At 34.7% G+C, this 16,028-nt stretch overlaps 1 protein-coding gene across 1 annotated transcript in view; it reads left to right on the top strand.

Moving 5' to 3' along the window:
• Positions 1 to 361: 361 nt before the first annotated feature.
• The window catches only part of LOC149068392 (phosphatidylserine synthase-like), a 34,322-nt gene continuing 18,655 nt past the window's right edge, over positions 362 to 16,028 (top strand). The window contains exons 1-5 of the mRNA XM_089251966.1: positions 362 to 626; positions 2,633 to 2,724; positions 6,871 to 6,915; positions 7,202 to 7,323; positions 14,092 to 14,250. Of these exons, the coding sequence (XP_089108092.1) occupies positions 454 to 626; positions 2,633 to 2,724; positions 6,871 to 6,915; positions 7,202 to 7,323; positions 14,092 to 14,250 (591 nt within the window). The 5' untranslated portion in view covers positions 362 to 453. The remainder of the gene's footprint in view (positions 627 to 2,632; positions 2,725 to 6,870; positions 6,916 to 7,201; positions 7,324 to 14,091; positions 14,251 to 16,028) is intronic.

The raw sequence follows: 16,028 nt of genomic DNA on the forward strand, positions 1-16,028 counted from the left end.
TAAAAATCAAAATGGCGGGAAATAAAGCATTACTGCAAATTGCAGTGGATTTAAATGAATTCCCCGAAATGAAACGTTCACCAAGACAAATGTGAGAGATTAATATTCTTATTTATAATTGTAATTATCATAATATAATTTATGAGTGGGAAAATAATTTCATTCTTTGACTTCAATAATGAATAAAAATTCAGGTAAGCTTCGTGTAAAAAACCGGGAAAACCGGGACACTTCTTTCGCTAAAAAGTCGGGATGGCCAAAAAAACAGAAAAAACCGGGACTGTCCCGGTAAATACGGGACGTATGGTCATCCTACTCACATAAGGAACTAAACTGAGCAGAAAATTCAACCAATATGGCCAAATTTAATGGGCTCCGTATGGCAACGGCAAAAAATTAGCACAAATTTTTTTTTTATTTTTTGCTGTTTATGAAAGCATGGCGTAGATTAAGATGGCGAAGGATGCAAAACAGTCGTCTGCAGTAACGTTGGTTAAAAATGATAATTTCAATTACATAAACGAGAAACCCGTGGACGACATTTCGCTGGAGTTTTTCTACAAGCCTCACACGATCACTTTGTTGACCTTCTCCGTCGCCGCTGTGCTCTATTCAGTGTTTACCAGGTGATGGATCCAACACGATCTTGTTATTTACTTTATTTTTCAAATATATTTTTATTGATTTATCCTCGTGATGTTCGCTAATTAATATAATTTATTTTATTGATCATTATGTACAAGAACAATTCAATTGAAAAAATGAATAATTACGAGATTTGATCAATAAATTACATTGATGGATGCTCGTTTTTCCTGTATAGTGTAAGGGGGGGGGGGAAGACAATGTATTGTTGATTAATCAGCTCCACATACTTGCTATTCAATATCGGACTTCTTAGGATTTTCAGTGTTCAAATTTCATGTATTTTTCTAATTTTTTGGTCTCATTCATTCGTTTGATTAGATCAATTTCCTCAAAGTGGATAATATTTCAGTGGGGGGGGGGGGGTTCAGGTATTTTATCAAGCGTGGATGCAGAGGAGGGCGATCGCCCCTCCCAAGAGCTGAATAATATGGGGTGTAAATTTGTTTATCCCATAATATGCGGGATGATCCAATGTACGTACACAATAAACCACTTCTTAGATACACCGGCCTTTGTTCCATTCACAGTTTGAAACGTCTGCCTCGGCTACATTCGCAGCTGGAGTTGTGAGTCTTTAAATTTGCAGCTGAAGATGTCTGTCTTCATTCTATTCACAGCTGAAGTAATTTGTCTTTCATATATTTGCAGCTGAAGATTTATGCCTTCATTCATTGCTAAAAATGTGAAGATGTATGCCTTGGCTTCATTCACAGCTGAAAATGCCTGCCTCCATTCCATGCTGCTGTGGACGTCGAGAGATCATAGCGATGGGCTTTGATATCACACAGATAGAAAAATCTGTTGGGGTGGGGGGGGGGGAGTAGAAGCTTTGGGTTTAGTATAGTACCTATGGGGGGGGGGGCAGTAGAAGCTTTGAGTTTAGTATAGCATCTATGAGTGGGGAGGGGGAAGAATAATCTTCATTGATACACCCGAGGGTATTCAGGTACACTTCATAAACTGGATGCCACCATCCCACCCCATATAGATCTGGCAGGGCGAGACGGAAATAAATCCTGAATCGAGAGCCAGCCATGTCAGGTTTGAGGGGTGGTGCCAACTCGTTAAATGCTCATCGTGTGATTTTAGCTGAAGCTACAGAGCTATAGTCTTCGACCGCAGGGCTTAGTTTTACATAACACAGTACCAAGCTGAAGCCCTACCTTACATGTTAAGGCAAGATACCCAACAGTAGAATGAAACTAATCTGTCTCACGATGGTCAGTGGGACGTTGGATAAGAATTTTGTTTGAAGGATGGTGATGGGACAAAAGGTTGGAGAAACTTTTGACAGCAATAAGATGAGCTGAGCTCGATTGATACATGCATTTGCCCATAGTATGGACTTCCACCATTTACAGGCCCAAAATCTTAAGTGATGTAAATTTACTAAATCACTAAATTTCTTTTGGTGATACCCCCCCCCCCCCAATTCTTGTTTGGGTCCTGGGCACCCTGCCCCTCAAGTGAAATATGACGTTCCTGTAGGTGCATCTCTATGATCTGTTTGAGGGTATTTGCATCATCGGAGATTGTTGTCCCACCAGAACAGTTTTCTTTGGGGATGACATGACATGACTCTGCGCTATAAATACAAAGGTTTTTAACAGCTGGCTGATGTGCAAGATATATTTAGGAAAGAGAAAATTCAGCTGCCCCTGCAGCGAATCGAACCCACGTCCTTTCACTTTCTGGGTGACTGCTCTAGACCACTAGACTATATATGGATAGCGGAGAGTGACCTGTGTCAGGAAAGTTTCTGACAAGGTTGGACCAGGTATCAAATTTGTGTGATGCCTCTAAACGTTCTTTGGTATTTTAGGTGAGTATCTTATCGACCTAGGTTACCACGCTCTTTCAGAAGATGCTTCCATAGCCATGCTTTCGATGTTATTGATAATGAGGATAATATAATATCAAATGTGTGTTGATATATATTTCAATATTTATGAGTTCCGTAACAAAATAATTTTCTTCCTTATAGGAATGATGAGAGCCTGGAAGAAAATATATGGGCTGGCATATGTTGCGTGTCGTTCTTTTTCTTGATAGTCAGCGTTTTGGCATTTCCTAATGGTAATCAATTGCTGTGATTTATTTCGTTAACATAGATGGCAGCATCTAATACACCTTGTTCTGTGCTTTGTTTATAATGTTCAAGTGCTTTAAGATTGCCGTCTGTTCTGTGTCTCTCGCTCTCTCGAGCATTCACAATCAGACCTGCCAACTCTCCGGATTTAGGCGGGAGACTCCAGATTTTTCATTATTCCTCCCGCTCCCCGGGTTTGTTAAATTTCTCCGGATTTTGGCAGAAAATTAGATTTTATGCGAGCTTTCACCTAGTCGTCGTGAAGTCAATGACTGTCGTCATCGTTGGGGGAAACAGCCGCGGTCATTCCCATTGAGCAGCCGTAAAAAAGTCTTGGTGACCGCATTTAAGCAGCTGGCAAATACGTGACTTCGTTTACATAGTGCTTATCATCAATCATTTATCAGGGGTAAGCCCTTGGTTGCCGAAATTCCTGTATAATCATTATTGTATTCCATTAACAGCCGTGTGGTAAACACAAGTAGCAGGCAGCAGCTTTGTATTTTGAAGTTTTTTAATTGTTTCCTCCGATTTAAATAGGTCTTCAGAAAGAAAATATAAAACTTTACGCTGTATAAAGCTAAATATAAAGCTTTTAAGAGTTCATATACCCAAGATTATTAGTCACTGATAGCATTCACGAAAAGAAACTTATGGTTTATGAAAAGCATATGTAGAGATGTGATTTCTCTATTCTGCCTGAAAAGATTGACATGGAATTATATTCTGCTCGAGGGGGGGGGGGCAATGCAGAACCTGTCTTGGGGTGGGGGGGGGGAACTTTTTCTTAATTGTGATTTAAAAAAATAATTTCGAAAAATTTTTTTGATCGAGTCTATGAGTGCCAGGGGGAGGGTTACCCCCCTTTGGGAGAATTTCTGGATTCCAAAAGTTGACACGTCTGCACAATCAGGTAGCTAACGCGTTAACATCTATTTCTTTCATGTTTCTTTATCATGTGTGTATGTGTATTAAATGTAATAATTCAAAGAGTTCACTTCGTTTTCTATCATCTTCCACTTGGATGAATGCTTCAGTGATTATGAAACATGAAACAATTTATCATCTTACACTTGGAAATGGTCATTTCTAAAACACCATAACTTTCTGTTTTCTTTTCCTTTCATTCTCTGTGGTCAACACATTGGTTTCTGCTTTTGTGAAACAAATAATTTCACAATCTAAAGATGCTATTTATACTCATCCTTCATAACCCTACCGTGAAAACAGGTTTTGTAGGATTGTCCCACATCCTGGAGAAAGCATTCTAAGCCAAAATTGTTCTATTTTTTCTACTTTTTGGTAAAATGTCCTACTTTCTAGTTTTAGTTTTACTTTTCTACCAAATCCTGTCAACAAAATTTGTATAATTGATTTTAATTCAAGAGGGAATCATTGATATATTGCCAAATAATACAAATATAGTGGATTGCAAATTAATGATTCTGCTAAAGCAGAAATTTTAGTATTCAGGTTATTTGGAGTGTGCCTGTATGTGGACGATTTGGTTTATTAATTTTTCTTAGTTCAAGGGTTCAACCAGTAGAGTAATCGGTCATTAGAAACTTTCTTTCACGCCGAGCAAAACTTGCGCCTATTGCCATGGGCAATTTACTACCTAGTGAGTTGTGCCGGAAGTATAAGTGTGTGTACCTAACAGTCTGAGTGTGTATCTAGTATTGTGTATGATTTTTCAGTGCTGCCACCTATATTTCAGAAGTGAGTCATTAGAAACTTCTTGGGTGGAAAAAATAATTTTGTATTTACTACTCCATGGCCTTGACAACAGATAGTAACTTTCACCATTCAAAACCATTGGTGCACATTTTGTATATAGGTGAAACAACAGTTTGCATAATAAAGCAGTTGGATACATAGGCCTAATCTAGGTTTTGTGATTCTGATGCTACCTGATAGCATTCAGTTGTCTTCGATATTTTTAGGGCATGCAGAGGCAATTGGCAATACTTACAATGCTGAGCAAAGAGCTAGAAATGAATGTGTTTCACATTTGTCAAAAACGATTACACTAGCATTGAACAGTACAATGTAAACAAATCTCTTTAAAAGGATGGGCAACGCAGTAAAACCATCTGGTTCACCTTGACTTGTTTGCATTGGACCTTGTTATTTACACATTTTGTGTCATTCTTAACCCTTTACTTTATCAAAAAAGATATGACATTTTGAAAGAGGTTTTGTGATTTCTGCTGTGGCGCTTGAAGGGTTGAAGAAACTTGCATCTCTTTATAATTATCTGTGCATTGTCTAAGAGTTGACCGACTGGACCGTGGAAGACTCCAGAAAAAGAACGTAATATATATTGTGAGGAGAGACAAGAAAGAATTGTCTGCTGTTGCTAGTACCCTGTTTTGGTTAAAAATTGCTTTTGAAACCAAGTTCTTTCTGTTATTTTGCTTTGGTACAAGTCGATCTTATAGGGTACTGAATTAGTACTGTGATTCTTTTAAATTACTTTTTTTTTCCGGAATGGGAGCCCTACTTTCTAGCAAGGTTCATACAGTCCTTGAAAAAAAAAAGTTCATTTTTAAGTTTTTAAAAGTCCTTGAATAATTATTGCAGTCCTAAAAAAATAATCATTTTGAAGTGTTTATAAGTGCTTGAAAGAAAAATGTTCTGTGAATTTCTTCCCTCAATTCTGAGCGAATAAGCTCCTTTGTTGATTGAGTGCAAGATTTGTTCCTATATAAGTTTATCTAGTTTTTCCTCACCTCCTCCCACCCTTTTGACTGTCTATCCTACTGTTTTCTTTCCCCACTAAAGGCCCACCTACACCCAGCAAGTGATTTAGTAGTTAACTAAATTTTAAGTTGTCAAGTACTTTAAAATGTATGCAGATTTCAAGGGCCTTTTAAACACTTAGTTGTCACATGATTTAGTCTAGTAAATGTGCCAAGTTCTATTTTTTTCTGGTTAACTAAGCTTATGTACATGTGGCAATAGGCACAGAGGTGTCACTTGAGCCCTGTTCAAATGGGAAGTAGAAAAAACGTGTTTAAAACCGGTTTCAAGAATTTGCACCAATGACTGCTCCCAATTTATTTTCTTACGAAGGAAAAATTCGTCAAGCAGGTGTTAGTACTCCCAATCCTACCGCAATATTTGCACATGTGAACGGGGCTTTGGAGGGATCATTTTGCTCTCTCACAGGAGTGTTTATTTGGATCTTGAACATGAACCTGTTTACACTTCGTAATCACCTCCTTGTAGCTTGAATTCCTCAGAAGACAATCCTTAAGTTTGTAGAAAAATATCTGTGCCACAAATGTTTGTGAAATGTTATAGACATGAAAACTATAGAAACAATCTGTGTTAGAAATAGTAGTAGCATCGCCCTCACATCTGGCAGCAGGGGGGAGGACTGGTCTGGGATCTTTAATGGTCTCTCACCCCAGTGTGAAAAAAATGAAAAATGATTGAAATCGTCTCAGGCTTCTGTCAGCCCCACCTTTGTGGTTAGCATGAGTAGAAACTGCTGAGTCAAAGTCCAAAATAAGTTTTCAGTCGGCGTATTCCCAACAGTTGAAAAAAATAATAATTAGAGATGCAAGGAAATCAGGTAGGTACACTTGTGGAAGATATACAAATACAAAGGCAGCAAACAGAAAAAATGCCCAACGAGGTGGCATAAAAAATGATGCCCTTAAAAATATGGATGTTTAATATATAAACTGTAATGAACATAAACTATATCAAAAATACAGCAACTGAAGTATTTATGTATACAGTGAAACACACTCCTCTAAGATGGCCACTCTGCATTCCCTAAAAAAAAGTGGCCGTCTACAGAGGTGACCGCTGAATAGGGGTTGTATGAAAGGGAAACATATTTGGGGGGGGGGGGGGTCAAAATAATGTTTTCAATGTCACAAATAAAATCTTACGCTCAATTTATTTACAATGCCCACGAAACTGATACATATACAGTGAAACCTTAAAATCATTTAATGGGTGGACACTATTTTGAGAACTTGACTACTTAAAATTTAGTTAACTACTTGATCACTTAACGCATGTAAACAGGTCTTTCAGTAGTTTATTTTATTTATTTTTGTTGTTCACAAAATTTCATAATCGAATTCATATGATTTTAATATTCAAAATTTTTCCAGGTCCTTTCACTAGACCACATCCAGCTGTTTGGAGATTGGTGTTTGGTAAGTTTTAGCATATTTTGTTCATTTCGATTTTCAAGGTGTTTACGATTATTAATATTAATAATTAAAACACTGTTTATAAAGCGTAAAAATAAGTGAATCTAGGTTTGACAGAGATAATTTGTCAGATTAATTCCAAAAGTTTATTTTTTGTTTGCAGATTTGTGAATGAATTTAAATTAGTTGAATGAAATCTCATAATTCTGATGGTATGCCTCATATAATAATCAGATCTGAATTTTTTTCAGCATCAGATTATTTTTTATTTTCTCTTCACCTCTTGTAGGTTTGAGTGTGCTTTACTTGCTAGGATTGCTTTTCCTGCTGTTCCAAAATTATGGTACAGTCAAGAACATCATGTACTGGCTCTATCCAGAGCTTGAAAGCTTCAGAATTGACCATGAGAAGGTTTGGAATAAACTTATGTTGCTTTTCTTTGTAATGCTCATGTGAATATGTGAAACATATATATATGGGTCATTCCCAAAAGAAAATGTACAAACCGTTTCTCTGAGACTTTATAATTTTTTTTTACAAAATTTCAGAGTACTCTGGTAGTAATTTCAATTTCATTCTAGTTCTTCATTTAATTCTCTGTCATATGGCATGTCCCAGCTTCAAAAAAGTATTAAACAAAAGAGACGGTTCATATTTCTGGAATTTTTTTCGAAAAACATCAAATCACATTTTATGTATGTGCCATAGATAAGCAAAACTAACAATAAAATTTTGAAGAAAAAAAATTTTTTTTCTTATGAAAAACTTTTTTGCTTGTGTCCCGAAATTTTTCCCATTTTAAAATGCACTCTGTTTTGGTCGTTTTGGAAATATAAGTTTATTCCAGATTAAATCTGATAACACTTTTGAGCTAATTGAAAGGATCACTTTTAATGCTTGATCAACGTTTTTTTGGATTTGACTTTTGCAAAACAATGTCTTTAGTGTTATGTCTTTAGTGCGAGATTTTTCTCTGTGGGATGTCCACACTGTTATGTCATTATCATAGATAATTAAGATTTTTTTTAACTATATCAAAATCCAGCGATGATACATGGAGATATGCATGAAAATATAATAAAATTTTTCATCAATCATCTTAATTTATAATGAAAAAATGATAATTCAGGCTAATTTTTTTACTCTGTTTATCTTCCAAAACCTCAAGCAACAGAATGAGAATTATGATTTAAAGTAAAATTTTCTTGATTAAAGGGTTGTGAAGGTTTAAGCTAAATTTAATAAGTTATCTATTCAATTTAAACACTTTACTTTATTCTCCATCATGTTATTTTTTCAGTTAAATGTGAAAGCAAAGTAGTACCGATCGTTAAAGTCACAGCCAGGTACAGATGCAGGGAGATATATGATAAGGGGAGTTTTAGTAGGTCGTTATATGACAATACATTATGCATTTTATGGGACAAGGCCATTATCTTCCCATGTTGTTTTTTTTTCCAGGCTCTACCCCCCCCCCCTCTCCAAGTCCACTCTGGATCACTAATGTGAGAGGCGTAAAAACGCAAGATTTATACCAACATCAAATTGCTATTCAATTTCAATAAAAAACTTTTAAATAAAAGAAAAATCATCCTGACACAATGTACAGCTGAACAAGTCCAGTGTCCACTTTGGCCAGATTTTAATAATTTCACCAGACCAAAATTCAAACTATGAGGGATGAGGTGTGTGTTTTATAGTTTGGTCATGGGGGGTCAATGTTTTTCAAGGTTATAGAGGAGTCTCTGGGTCATTTATCACATTTTGTATATAATTTTTGAGAAAATAAAAGTGTATTTGCATGGCCCAGGCCTGCAACCAGAAATTTCATTTAGGGGGGGGGGGTGTGCCCAAAGTGATAGAACAATAGATTTTCTCCCTTTTCTAGTCATTTTCTCACAACCACACTTCCAAGTCTCCCCCCCCCCCCACGGCCTTGGTTGGCCTATTTAGAATATTTGAGATATCTTTCAGTTAAACATTTCTGTGCACTCTGTTGCAATTCTCTGTTATGGGAAGCATTTTTGCAGTTCACAGGCAAAAAATTTTGAGAACACTTCAAATTAAGATGTTAAATTATAAATTACCAACCCAATGTCTGTCAAATAAAAAGTTTTGATTTTAAGTAGCTAAATATATATATGTGAAAAATAAAAAAAATAAACTTTTCCATGTGTGTACTATTTTGAAAGAATCGTGAAAAACCATGAAAATGACAGGTAAAAAAAGTCAAAAAATATTTTAATTGCTTTTTTTTCTGCATGTTAGAAATAATCAGATTTCATTATTTCGAGAGAGAAAAACAGAAATAATTTTTTAGAGCGATATTTGTTTTTGTAACAGTAGATAAAATCCATGACTTTCAATCCTGTTAGGAACCATCAAGTCGATTCAGACTCCTGGTGAATATAGATCATGGTTCTCCAAGCTGGTCTGTCATTCACAATATGCCTCAGTTGCGCTAGCTTCATTCCAGTGCTTTGCAACACCTTCTTCCCCAAAGAGAATGTTTTGCGATGTTCTACAACGAGACTTCAGCTGACTGAAAATGTTTTGCGGCAAAAATTCTCATATACATAATAGCATTTTTCTACACTTTTCTTAAAATTCTTCCAGATTGTTCTGCAACAGCACTGGTTGTTCTGTGACGTACGTCGCATGTTTCGGCATATTCTGCTTTGGGGACCTTCTCTATCTGGTGCTCGGTCTGCCTCTTCCTTTTTTTCTTTCCATTCTTCCAAGCATTATTTTTTCTAATGAGCCTTTTGTATGCATTACATGACCAAAGTAAGATAGTTTCTGTTTATAGTGACTGTTGCTTCTAGAGAATAGTCAGCCTTGACTTCTTCACTAACTGATTTATAAGTCCTTTTAGCTGTTCATGGAATTCTAAGCATCCTCCTTCCTCCCATACTCTGATTATTAGGTATACTTGCACACTTCCAGCCGCAACTCATTCAGTAGTAAATCGCCCATGGCGGTAGACTGAAGTTTTGCTTGATTTGAAAGAAAGGCAATTATATAATCATTATAAATCCTTGTTGATAAATACAATGAAAAGGGCAAAAATAATATTTTACAATCCTGGCATATATTTTACATGCAATGCATGCTGTTTTCCCTGCCTTAGCATCTGAGTCATCTTTACAGAAAATTGTGAAGTATGAAACTCTAATTTTTACTGTATTCCACTCCCCATGTATTTTTTTTTTGAAAACGGCACCCATGATGTTCTAAACAACATTGGAATCCATAAACTCAGAAGCCAAACCATTTTTCACTGTTGAGTTCCATTGTTGAACTTTTGGTTTTATTGTTGACTTTATTTCTGATAAAATACTCTCTGATGTTACTCTCCATAATGATACCTGAATACCCTTAGGGGTGGGACAGGATTTATCTATGGATTACCCTCTTTAATGTTATGATAATCACCTATATAATAATATTTCTTTGGTACAGATGCACTTTGAGTATATTGTTATATAGTTGTTTCACTTTATTATCTTTACCTATCTCTCCACAACTTTCATATTCTCCCAAGTTATGTGCTAAAGTCTCTCTGCAGAGAGTGGACAGACCTTCTGTGTGATACTCAAATAACATGCAAATTCAGGCATCAGCCATTTTCACTTCAAAATATGGAAATTAGTTGACAGCGCCAGTATAACACGAAACAAGCATGAAACTGTCAACTTAAATACTTTAGGGCCATGCATATTCACACATGCCTATACAACATGTTCCAGTATGTACTAATTCATTAGAAATTTTTCCAAAGGAATATTTAAAAGGTGCAGGTACGGTTAACCCTTGCAGCAGCAATGACAAGATAGCTCATCTAACGTGATGCCTTTCATTTTGGCAATCTTGAAATATCTCACTTTCTGAAAATCCTCTCATTTCAACAATCTCAAGCAGGGTTGTCAAATTTGCTCTGCGGGTAGATACCCATTCCCCCCCCCTTCTCTCCCCCCCCCCCCCGGGCTGGGTTTTTTTGGGGAAAATGGTTTTTTTTAGGGAATATTGTTTGTTTTCGAAGAAAATGTGTTACTTTCAGGTTAAAATTTTAGTTTGAGCTTAGTTTATGTGTTCCAAAAATTGCTGCATAGTGCAGTGTTTAGAATATGTATATTTTGAAATATTTTTTAATGATTTTTTAGGAACAAAAATGTGATAATAAATAATTTCTTGGAATCACAAACACCCTTTTTTATAATTCTTCTACCTTTTATGTAAGCATTTAGGTATGAGATCCACATATTAAAATATTTTACAAGAAATCGCAAGCAGAAAATTGTAACCAATGACCTTAGTTCAAAAAATATACCTGATATATGTGATAAGCATACCTACAGAAATTTATTTATAATATACAATAATTTTTCACACACACACAAAGCCTTGTATAAATAAATTGAAGCATCTGTGAAGAAGTAAACCAATGTATGTAAACTGAATTTTCATTCAAAAAATATTTACACGTTTTTGCAATACTTTTTTATAAGTTTTATACAGGTACATCAGACTTTCATAACTGAAATATCAAGAAAAATAACTATCTCATAATAAAAAGAAAATAACTGTGGCATTCTTGAATTAAACATTGGCAACGAACATCTTCAATTGAAACAGAATAAAAAGTATAGTTTTTCTTATGTGAAAATAACACCTAAGCAGAAAATAAGCCTGAGCTTGATTTTTCAAGATGCTGATAATACAAACCCGACCCAGAAAATTTGCCTGTTAAAATCGTCAGCCAGATGAAGGCATTCTGTAGGTCTGTTGCTATACATGACAAGTTTCTTGTATAAAGTGATATTAATATATAATAATGTTATTGACATTTATGTTTAATGATAATTCAAGTTATTCTGTAGTTTTAAGTTCCCAAAAGTGGTTAATTTGGACAAGTGGAAAACACCTCCAGAGTAATGAATCCTCAGAATGACTTATCTCCTTCTCTTAGCCAGATCATTTTTTAATTATCACTGCTCCTTGAAAAATATTTCAGAATTTAATTTAATGAAGTAGGGATATTCTTTAACAGTGAGGAATTTAAGAAAAAGAGAAGCATGAGATTTTTTAGCTTCTGAAAGTTTGGGTTCGATTATAAAAAAAAACTGTGGTTCGGGTTACATAGCTGAAAGGTTTTATTTTTGACTTATCAGGACACTTTTGGTTACATTTTCTGCGGGGTCTGAAAAATTTGGAGAAGAAAAAATTCAGGCACCATTTTGATTTCTCAGAATTTTCATTTTCTCCAAATTCATTTATTTTACCACAAACAATTTTCTTGCTGCAGTTCTGCATACAACTCAAGGTTCAGATATAATTACACAGAAGTGGGTGTGTTTGTGTATGAACAATTATTCCCTTACTTATAATCATGGTCAATTTTATTGATCAAATACATAGTTTAACATTCACCAAAAATGTATATTTAGACATAATATAAGATGTAGGCTTACACATAAAGGATGTGCATTAGGGTGGATCGAAAAAAAATATTTTATTTGCAAATCGCTATAGTGCGGAAAAGTAGCTTCTTTTAATAAAAAGAAAAATGACATAAAAAAATTTTAAATCGATTGACATTTTCCGGTCATGCATCGTACTTGAAGTTTATGAAAATTGACAAAATTGAACATTTTTCTTAAATTTTTTTAATATTACTTAAAATTTGATGATGGATGTGCAAAAGTTTCTTATGCTTATTTTATGGTTCAATAAAGTAAAATAAATTAAAACATCATTGATGTTTCAATGTTTATCGGTCGCTTAATGTGTTCGAAAAACTGGAATTGACCAAATTTTTGCAAGTTTCATTGTGCAGCTCTTCGCATGCTTTGTCAGAACAAAATGACCCAGAATTTACCATGAAGAGGTGGCTGCACATCGAGTTTCACCTACACTCTATCCAATCAACCATCCAAAGTAGGAGAGTGTATGTAATTTACATTATAGTTACCAAAATTGTGTGGCTAGGATTTACTGGTTTACAGTTTCTTCTATTGTTTCTTTTCCAAGTGTTCACGTTTAAAGTCTAACTTGTGCACATTGAAACTTGCAAAAATTTGGTTAATTCCAGTTTTTGGAACACATTGCGCGACCGATAAACATTGAAATATCAATGATGTTGTAATTTATTTGACTTTATTGAACCATAAAATAAACATAACAAACTTTTGCATGTCGATCGTAAAATTTTAAGTAATATTAAAAAATTAAGAAAAATGTTAAATTTTGTCAATTTTCATAATCTTCAAGTAGTATGCGCGACCGGAAGATATCAACTGGTCTTAAAATTTTTTGTTGTTTTTCTTCTTATTAAAAGAGGAAACTTTTCCGCACTATAGCAATTTGAAAATGAAACTTCATTTTTTTTCAACCCACCCTGTTGTACATACATGTTTAAGTTACATATTTTGAAGTTGTGGAAAAAGAAAATTAAATTTTCCTCCCATTTTGCCCAAAAATCCCGCCTGGGCTGTAACTGAACAATTATTCTCTTATTTTATTATTCCCAATTTTATTAATCAAATACATAGTTTAACATGCACTAAAAATATATATTTAGGCATAATGTAAGATGTACACATGTTTAAATTAGATATTTTGTGGTTGTGGAAAAAGAAAATTAAATTTTCCCCATTTTGCCCAAAAAACCCGGGTTTTTTACAACCCTGATCTCAAGCCCAGCTAACTCTGACTATGTAAAGAGAGCTTTGTCTGATAACATGTTTTCCATTTCCCGCTGACAGTCCTGTCAATCATGAGTGGGCAGAGTCAGCTTTTGAACGAAGTTACATAACAGAAGAGAGAGACTGTGTTTTCCTTCCTCCCCTATCTTTTTTGGAGTTGTATATGAATATGCCTACAGAATAGATAATAGAAAATAGACAAATTTTATCTTCCTTATTCTTGGTTTCGGGGGGAACATTTATCATTGCAGAAGATGGGAAAAAAATATTGTTCTTGACAACAGGTGGCAATTTGTAGAAGGTTTAGTGATTTTCATGGTGGCAGTTGTAATGTAGATCAGGGAAATTTTAAAACTGCCTAAAGAGTTAAGTAGATGGTCCATAGGTTGTGTTTTCAGAATCCAAACAGCAAAGTACGGGAAGTACTTCAAAATACGGATTTTAAAGAATATATTTCATTTCTTGTTTATGATAGGAATATGGTGTGAACTGTTCTGATGTAACTCTGGAAAGAATATGGAGTCATATAGACGTATTTGCCTTTGGTCATTTCTTTGGCTGGACAATGAAAGCTATGCTAGTGAGGCATTACGGTATATGTTGGACTATAAGTGTCACGTGGGAAATCACAGAGGTATGATATTAAATCTAAGATGTTTTTTTATATCGTAAAAATGTTTTTTCCATTTTCTAATTGTAAATTCAATAACTACAGTGTTCAATAGTACATTTTTTTCTTTTTGTGAAACATTTAGCTGCAAAGATTGTGGCTATGTGCTGCATTGACCAGGGTTGTTTGGTTTAAACCATGGTTTTAACCAAGTGGTTTTTTTCAAAAAATCAAATAAAAGTTGCCAAAATATTATTTTTTTTCTTGAAAAATATCATATTGGTTCATTATTAGCCAAAATATTTCATTTTTACCACATTTTATATCCTTGGGGTACATTCTGATGGTATATCTTTAAATGACATAAGATTTTATAAGTGGTTTTTTTCAAAAAGTCTCATAAAAGTGGCCAGAATATATTTTTTTCATGTGAAGTATCTTAGTCATTTAAAGTTATATATAAAAGCCAAAATTTCTCATTCTTACAACATTTTCTAACCTTTGGCTACATTCTGATGCTCTATTTTTAGCAAATTCATGAATAAGGATTGCATCACACATCTAAATGTAGTCGTGTATTATCTCACAGGGTTTCTTTTTCCCTTCACAAAGAAGCAGCTACAGTAGTGACACCATTATGCTAGGGGCAGGTGGTCCTATAATCCAATAAAGACACCAGCTGTCCTTAAAGGACAAAGACTAGTGTACTAGTAGTTACATTACCTCAGATTCATTTACATTTTTTTCTTTCCCATAAGAAGTTGCACATCTCCTACTGTATATCTCACAGCCTTAATATTCAATAGTTGTTTTTTTTATACTTTCACACACACACTATTAAGCCCAGTTAATCAAGGGTTCTACTGTATAGTAGTAACAGATTTATGAAAAATAATCAGCTATATACAGGGTGATTATAATTTAAGTTTTGATTCCAAAGCTATACAATAAGTACTGATCAGAATGACTTGAAAATTTGCATGGATACTCCTGAAGCAATGGAAGTTTCTTTCGCAAAAGAATAAAGTGCAAAATGTCCAAGTAGATGATGCTGTACTTGGCCAGCAGTATAATCTATTTTGTGCAACCACATCATTTCTGTGCTTCCACAACATCAGTGTGTGGATAGAACTTCTATCAAGATGCACATTGCAATACCAGCAAAGTAGCTGCTGAAGACCCATTTTGACAGGTTGCACCTTAACCCTTGCAACTTTTGGCTGTGGGGGTACCTCAAAATGTTATAAACAGTGGTCAGATTGCAAACTTTGGTGAATTGCAATCTCCAGCACATTCCCTATATGTTAAAAGTTCCTCAGGAATATTAACGGGGGAGGGGGGCGTTTGGTTTAATAAAGCTGAATTGCTAGCACATCCACATTATGACCATGGCATACTCCAATTCTGTTGTTGAACAAGAATTTTTGTGCTTTCAACCTCATAGCCAGAACACGCGGTGGACAACATATTTAACATTTCTTAAGTAAGTTGTAGTTATTTGTTCAATTACTTCGTTTTTTGTGATGTTTCCATGAATTATGAAATCGTGAAATGCTATAATTAAGGTATCATTCTGCCATAACTGGCTATCGTTTCCATTCTGCGAGCAAATTTCATCCACGTTGGATGATGTCATTAATTTTACATTTTTAAGTATTTTTTTCCCCTTTATCAAATAAAATTGAATTTTCTGAGGAATATTCATGTCAATATTCATGTTCAGAACCTTAGTTATAATCACCCTGTATATCGTAAATCATTGCTAATTAATCTGCATTATTTATGCTTCATTAAATACATTA

The sequence above is a fragment of the Pholcus phalangioides genome, unplaced genomic scaffold (assembly GCF_987345545.1).
Source record: "Pholcus phalangioides strain wild (caught in Gottingen) unplaced genomic scaffold, Ppha-v1.0 ptg000027l_1, whole genome shotgun sequence".
Lineage (NCBI taxonomy): Eukaryota > Metazoa > Arthropoda > Arachnida > Araneae > Pholcidae > Pholcus > Pholcus phalangioides.